This window comes from Parus major, chromosome Z (genome assembly GCF_001522545.3).
Source record: "Parus major isolate Abel chromosome Z, Parus_major1.1, whole genome shotgun sequence".
NCBI classification, from domain to species: domain Eukaryota; kingdom Metazoa; phylum Chordata; class Aves; order Passeriformes; family Paridae; genus Parus; species Parus major.
This window is the reverse complement of record NC_031799.1, coordinates 73,658,802-73,666,854: the sequence shown is the minus strand read 5'-3', so window position 1 is coordinate 73,666,854 and position 8,053 is coordinate 73,658,802. Positions and strand designations below refer to the sequence as shown.

Below are 8,053 nucleotides of genomic sequence, written 5' to 3'. Positions count from 1 at the left end.
AAGAAGTGAAGGGGAGGGGGTGAAAAGCCCCAGAATCTCTCTGTGATCTCTCTGATCCCAGCCTGGTGTGAGCAGCTGTGGCACTGCCCTGCTCAGGGCTCTCTCTGGAGCTGCCCCAGGCAGGACCAGCCGTGTCCGTCTGTCCGGCCGTGTCCGTCTGTCCTGGCCGGAGAGCGGATGCTGCTGCCACATCCCGCTGGCAAGGGCACCCTTGTGCGGGCAAATGCCGCTGATGTAACCCAGCAGGGCAGGATTGGCCCCTGCAGCAGAATTATTTTTGTTGCCCTCACCTCCTTTTGGCCGTCTCGGGTTTCCTGGGCTGCTGTCAGTGCCCAGCCTCCTGCTGCCTTTACACTCTGGGCTCGCTGCAGGCAGCAGGACGTCCCTACCTCCAGCTCCAAGGTCAGTATGACTACAAATATATTGCTTTTCCAGCCTCAAACCCTAGCATTTCAAATGGAAGGGTTATTAAAAGCAGATTCAAGGCACCACAGGGTGGTGGTGTTAATTTGGTTATAATTTATTGACTGGTGTAAGTGCTTGGTGCAGGGAAGTATGTGCCAGCCCCCGCTGTGCAGCTGCTTCAAATAATGGGATCACAGGATTATTAAGGTTTGAAAAAGACCTGTAGGATCATAAAGTCCCGACATTAATGCTGACCCTTAAGTAACAATTTCAGTCAGAGAAAGATAAGAGTCTTTGCAGATGTGTGACAAGGTCAGAGAAAATGTCTCCTATTACATGAGTTTTTTGTGGTTTTGATTGTAGCTCTCTGCACTGCGAAGATGAGAGGTTTATACTGCAAAATGGCACCAGATTGGCTCAGAAGGGTGAGCGGTGCCTGCACCTTGGCTGGGCTTTGGCAGGAGAATTTGGGCGTCTGGGTCTCACCTGGTCGGGTCTGACCAGCCAGACCTTCAGCTTCAGAAACCAAAAATCATGGTGGTACCAAGGGGTTGTGGTCTGATCTGTGAAGAGTTACCATGCCTTCTCTACTCACACGAATCTGGTCACAGGTTCATAGCTTGGAATTTTATCCTTTTTTTTTTTTTCCCCCTTTTTTTCCCCCCCAAAGTAGTAAGTTTTTATAACCATTGGCTGCCCTCTGGAATTACGAGGAGGAAGACCCTGGAATGTGGTTGGTATTCTGTGTTAGAGATGTTCCACGCTGTGATTAAGGCACTGCCAGGATGATGTCTGCACTTGATGCTGTTCCTGCACATTGGAGGCTGTATCTCAGAAAACTCAGATGAGTCAAAGGGGTTTGAGTGATGCTGAGAAACTGAAAAACAAAAATTCACCGGTATTGCTTTGTGGGGCTGGATGTTTCAGAGTGTGTCTTGCTCTCCGAGCTGGAGGGTGATGCAGCAAGCCAAGGGAGATGTAAACTGATTTCTGGGTGTCTAAAAATGGCCTCTGAGGCGAGCAGTGACTCATGACAGCCACTGCAGATGTTTCTGAGGCTCCAGAACCTTCCACGGGCGGGCAGAGAAAACTTTCCACTGCCCTCTGTAGGCTTTATCTGGAGCTAAGGATGGCTTAGAGGAATTACTTCTCAAATCGAAAAGGCCAGGCTCCCTGTCCCTGACCACGTGAGGGTCCAGCTCAGCGCAGGGATCCTCTGGCTAAAGAGCTTTGTGGGGTAAGACGTGCACACACATCCCCCGTGGTGCTGAACTTTAGCTGTGACTCTGCCATTCCTCCCAAATGTCACTCAGGATCACATGGGGTGGCAATTAATACCACCCATGACACGGCTCAAATATTTAATCTGCCTCTATTTCTAGAAATGTCACTGTAACCCCGGCACTTGCCTGCCCTCCAGGCAAGTGTGAAATATTGGATAACCAATACCTCTGTTTAAAAGCATCCAGGGAAAGATGGAGCTGGAAACTTCCCATTTAGAAGAGGTTCAACAAAGTGAGGAATTAACTCTTTGTTAAAAGTGAGGAAAAACACTTTGTAATATATATATATATTATATATAATATACATTAAAATATTATATATATTATTATATAATATATATAATGTTATGATTTTTTAATTTTTTTTTTAACAAATATTAGGAGGGGTTGTGGAGTTCCTGGGGCTCCAGCTGTGGTCACAAAGAGCCCCTCCACCTGCAGAAGTGGCACCTGCAATGATTTGGGCTGTTCTTCAGCCAGCAGCAGATTTGCTGCAGTGGCTTCTTCCAAGCCTTGGTGCTGGCCTTTGTGTCCACCTTTTGTGCCTGGCAGGTGGCAGAGATGATAAAATATCTGCATTTAAAGGTGTGAGAGCCCAGGTGCAGTCCTGGCAGGTGGCAGTGTCCTGCAGTGTCACAGGTAGCCCAGCAGAGCCAGAAGGGCTGTGACCTCCAGGACTGTGACCTTTTTGGACACGTGCTGGCTCCCTGGCCATGGCATGTGGGAATTCTGCCCTGGGAAAGGCAGGGCTGGCTTGGATCCACGCTGGCTCGCCCTTCCTGGAGCCCAGGGCGTGAGGATGAGAAGGGTGAAGGAGGAGCCCTGGGCTGGCCCTGGGGGTCACCTGCTGCACTCCCACCCTGCAGCCCCACGGGGGGATTCCTGTGGAATTAACCCAAACTGGAATGAACTCCCTCGTGCTGGAGGGAGCCTGGCTCAGGGGGGCTGCTCCTGGTGCAGCAGCACTTGTGCCTTCCCTGGGTAAGGCTGGGCAGGACTTGGTGACAGCCCCAGCACCGAGCTGTGCCCCATCCCCTGGGCTGGCCAGGGGCACAGAGACACCCTGGCCAGCACTGAGGGACAGCCACTAGGGGAAAACTCACAAGGCAAGTCGTGGGGACGTTCTGTCAAGCTCACAGACCCTCAAACACCCAGCAGAACGCTTGAGGAGTAAGAGGAAAACCCAAAGCCAGCCCTGGCTCCAGGTGGAATCACCTGTAGAAAACAGCCCTGGTGCAGAACATGGGCTGGGACACAAAACTGAGCCTCCCTCCAGGACAGGGGCAAGGACAGAGGACAGCAGGGCAGCCCAGCCCTCACTGGGTCCCTCACTTTGGAACACATCTCTGAGCATTTCTTACACAATGTGCCAGAATATCTGCATCATTATCTGATGGAGGAGCTGCCTCTCAGTCTGCTGACCCATTACATTTTGGAGAAAGAGTTTTATTGCTGCAGGGCATTGCCAGAGTGACACAATGGTGACATCTTGCACCAGGAAGTCCTGTTAAAAGTCTCAAAAATGAAGTTGTTAAGGTTTGCACCCAAAAAAGGTGTTGTATCTAATCACACAGAATCTCTCTTGGACAAATGACACAATAATAATTGTCAGTGTGAGTTTAGAGGCAGCTATTCCTGTCTAAAATAAAGCCAAATTCTCAGGTAGCTTGGGGTGGACTGACAGAACCTGAAACTTATGGAAGTTAATATTATGGAATTAACGAACCACTTACCACAGAGAGAAATTTAGGTAGAAATCAATAAATCATAATCAAGAACCCTCTAAGAATTTTTTGTTAGTGCCTTCAGAATTCCACAGCAGAAGAGAATACTCCTTTGCCTAGGAGGAGATATTCCAGTTTAAAGAGAAAATTAAAGTAATAGCAAAAAAACCCTTGATGGGACTGATAGAGTTGCAAGGCAGCCGCCATCCCAGGCCATTGATTCAAACAGAACAGATGTGCAGGCCAGGAATTGGAGCTGTTTTGGTTTTTTTTTTTTACCTCAGGCTGATTAATCCTTACAATTTATTTCTCTTTCCCAGACCATGCTGTCTCTAAATGGCTTTGAACACAAAACAGAAGTTTTCCTTCCAGCATACCTGGGCAGCTCAGGCAAACACTCCATCCCTTCCCAAGGGGTAGAAACAAGACCCTCACAAAACATTCTGTTTGTGAAGCAGAGTCCATCCCCACTCCCAGCTGCACCAAAACACTCACAAGAAAATGGGTTTTCTGTGGTGGGCACAAGGGAAGAGACTCAGGAAACTCCGACGGGAGGAAAACCTGCCCTTGCAATTTTTAGGCTGTGCCGTGGTTCAATTACCCTGATGAAAGCGAAATCCTTGCAGTGGAGGCTTAAAGATGGTCTGTGCTGAATCCTGAATCACAGCACAGTAATTCTGGTGAAGTGCTCCTAGGACAAACACACTGCTTTAATCAGAGGTAATGATGGAGCAAACCTACTGCAGAGGCAGGCTGGCAATTTCTGTGGGGAAAGAAGAGCTGAATATATTAATGGTTTGAGGTCAGACTTGACAAAAAGCTTTGATGAGGATCTTTCCTTAGTCTGGGGCCTTTGCATTCGGACTCTTTCCAAATGAATCTTTTAAGAGGCTTGTTTTGAGGCAATGCAGTACTTAAAAATCATGCAATCTTTTGAAGGGAAAAAATTGGCCTCCCATCCCAGATGACATTGTTTCTCATCAAATGAAGTTTCTTTTTCAATTTGTGCCCTCATTTAGGAAGAACTTTTATTTTTGCCAGGCTGTACAACGTGTTTTTGTCTGCTCCTGCTGTTTTTGTGGCTCTGCAGCACATTCATAGCTGGGACTAGAGCCCACCCGTGTGGCCAAAGCCGAGACTGAGCCTGGAGACAGAAAGCATCACACTCCTTGTCTTCTAAATTTCATCTTCCCCTAGCCCCTGGAAGTACCCAGACACAAATGATGGCAATTCCATGCTGCCATCACACCTGCCACCGTAAGAAGAGACGTGTAGCTGAGCACTGTGGGGTTTTTTTTTAAGAAAAGAGGGTAGAAAACCCCTGTTTTACTCTGGTTTCTGTTTTTTTAGGTAGACAACCTGTGCAGTCTGTGGTGTCTCCTGAGTGGGAGGCTTCTGGGAGCTGCCAGAGAAGTGTCTGTCAGGTAAAGCAGAGGCTTTTCTGTGACCCAGCAGTGCCAGAGTGCCCTGGGACACAAAGGGAAAACGCTTTGCTCTGGGACATTGCAAGGCTGGTGTGATAAAGCTGCCCGTGCTGGGGGGTGAAACCCAGCGAGGCACATCCAGACATGTGGACACAGACAGACAGACAGACACAGGATCCCCCTGCCCTGGGCATCCCCAGCAGGCCACAGTTACCCTGCTGTGCCCAAAATCCTTCCTAAGCACACCCTGCAGGTGATTCCTCCACTTTAATCACATGTACAGGTCAGTTTTGTCCCGTAAACCACACAGGGCTCCGCAGCTCCCAAAAATTCCTCACTGGAGGGGGCAGTTTAAATCATAATATCATCATCTGCAGTGGGACTGTGATGTGTCTGGTGGTTTTCAGGACAGGTTTTTGACTGCCAGCCAGCTCCTTGCGATGGTGACGCAAACTATAAATACACAGAGCTGTTGTGAAAATACATATGGTGTTTCACAGACACTAAGGTGTGACAACAATAGTTCTGAGCAGATTAGTCATAAGGAAATATTTCCAGAGTGTAGGATGAGGGTGCTATACAGTGAAAAGGCACAAGAACCATCTGCTAAAAACACAGCAGCGGAATCATCAGGAAAATCTCCATCAGAAACCTCTGACTTGATGTTTATTTACAGTCAAACACTGCATTTTGGGAGGGAGAAATCCTGCTGCAGTCACAAGAGCCTGTCCTGCAGCTCACCCAAATGAATTCATCGATTCAGGGGGGATCTTTCAGTGAAAAAATACCACAATTTCTGTCAGTCAGCACCTGTCTCTGGAAGTGACTTTATATTATCTGTGTGTTGTGTTTCAAAGGTGGGGAGGAGGCAGAGGGAAAAGATTCTGGTAAGAAATTGCTGAAGCACAATAGAGAACATGAAACTCACGACTCCAAATGGGAATGCTGGGAATTTACCCACTAAAATTTTGCTCACTAAAAATAAAATCAAATGCTTCGAGGAGTTTAGTATAACCTCCAAAAGGATGGTGAAGAGGTTGCAAAAAAAAAAAAAAAAAATAAATAAAAAAAATAAATAAAAAACAATCACTCTGGAAAAAGCTTTTGGAAAAGCAACTGAAACAGCAGAGCCTGGAAGAAATGGCACAGTTTTTGGCAAATCTTCCATGCTCATTTCCCAGAGGTGATCTACCAGAGCCCAGCCTGGGAAAAAAGCCTCTTACACAAGAGTGAATTACACAAATTGGAATTTAGTTTCATAGAATTGTCCTTTATTTGGACAGTATCTTGCTAAGGAACTCAGCAATCCTAACCCAAACTTGATTCTTTAAGGAAAATCATGGGCTGCCTCCTTCAGACTCCCAGAGAAATGCCAGATCCTCGGCCAGCCTTAGGCCTGGGACACTGTCCACATTTATCCAGAGTGGGTAAATCCACTCCTACATGGGATAAAAGGGACTTTTACACTGCTGGGTGCTGGTAAACTGCCAGAGGTTAACTCTAACAATTCCTCTTATGTACCCTTCCATGACATTGGTCAAATGCATATTGATAAGGATTGCACATAATCAAACATTCCTTGGGGTTTACGTGTCCTGGGAGTTCTTTTGCTTGGTTCCAGCCCTGACCCCTCTTCCTGAAGCATCCTGCAGATGAAATGTGTGGATTTTACATCCTCACAAGGCCCCTGCTCTGTGCTTTGACAGTTCTTGACAGGCTCAGGGGTAAATTCCTCTTTGCATTCCTTCTACCAGTGTTTATTTACCTGCTTCTTTTCAGTGCTATCCTACAGATAAGATACTCCACCAGTGCATTAAATCAACATCAGCTCTTCCACAAAATTATCAGAGTTATTATCACCACTGTCAGTTAGCCACACAAATAAAGGCATTAGCGAGGTCTGCAACAGTTAATGTCATCACACACAGCAGATAGACTCTACTTGGATATTCTGAGAGAGCCTAAACTGCAATTTTTAAATATAAATATGTATATTGCATATTTTTATTCTAAAATAGACAAAATTTTACTTTAAATTATTTTATTATCCATTTGTAAATTATATTTATTTATAAAATATAAAATATATAAAATTTAAAAATTTATAACTGTTATATTTTATACTTTTTATTTATCATTATATTAATATTTATATTTTATAATAATATTTCTCTTTTAATAAAAATAGAAATAAACAGAGATATTTATCACACTAAAATATATAACTCACTCAGTGAATGAGTAATTAACAAATTGTGCTACACCAAAAGTAGTTAAAAAGTAATTATGCACTATACTAATAGTAGTATATTATATAGTATATAATAGATTATATACTATTATATAGTAGTAATATACATAAAATATATTATATATATAAAATATATATTATATATACAAAATATATATTATATATAAAATATATTGTATTCTATTGTATTGTATTGTATTCTATTGTATTGTATTCTATTCTATTCTATTCTACTCTATTCTATTCTATTCTATATATAGAATATATATATCTATATATAGAATATATATATTATACTAGATTAGATTATACTAGATTATACTAAATTATACTAAATTATACTATATTATATTATACTAAATTATACTATATTATACTAAATGATAGTATATTATACAAAATTATACTATATTATATAATATTATTTATATATATTGTATATTATATCTATGGCTATATATATTAATATATATACATACACAGTAATAATTGATATTGAGATAATTGTTGAAAGCGGATCTGTCAGAGTGAGGGCCAGCCAGCAGAGAGCTGTTCCTGCAGAGCTGACCCTGGCTGTGCTCCTTGCAGAGAGGAATGGCTGGCACCTTCTGCCGTCTCCTGGCCGGGCGCGCGGCCCCCGCGCTGTTCGCCGCTGCGGGCACGGGGGTGCTGGCCACGGGCTACCTGCTGGGCCAGCACAACGTCAGCGCTGCTGTGCAGGAGAAGAGGAAGCTCTTCCCGCCCAGGTGAGCACACGGCAGCTGGGGATGGAGTGGTGCCACCACAGCTGCACACCTGGGCTGGGCTCCAGCATCTCCAGCACCCCCAGGTCTGCTCCAGCCTGCCAGGGCTGGGATGGGATCCATGGGATCCATGGGATCCATGGGATGAGATGGAATCCATGGGATGCAATGGGATGGGATCCATGGGATGGGATGGGATCCATGGGATCCATGGGATGGGATC

The 8,053-nt window shown here is 44.7% G+C and overlaps 1 protein-coding gene across 1 annotated transcript in view; it reads left to right on the top strand.

Annotated features, from left to right (window-relative positions):
• Positions 1-307: 307 nt before the first annotated feature.
• Positions 308-8,053, top strand: part of CKMT2 (creatine kinase, mitochondrial 2) — a 23,985-nt gene continuing 16,239 nt past the window's right edge. The window contains exons 1-3 of the mRNA XM_015653455.1: positions 308-402; positions 4,763-4,836; positions 7,676-7,833. Coding sequence (XP_015508941.1) covers positions 7,682-7,833 — 152 coding nt within the window. The 5' untranslated portion in view covers positions 308-402; positions 4,763-4,836; positions 7,676-7,681. The remainder of the gene's footprint in view (positions 403-4,762; positions 4,837-7,675; positions 7,834-8,053) is intronic.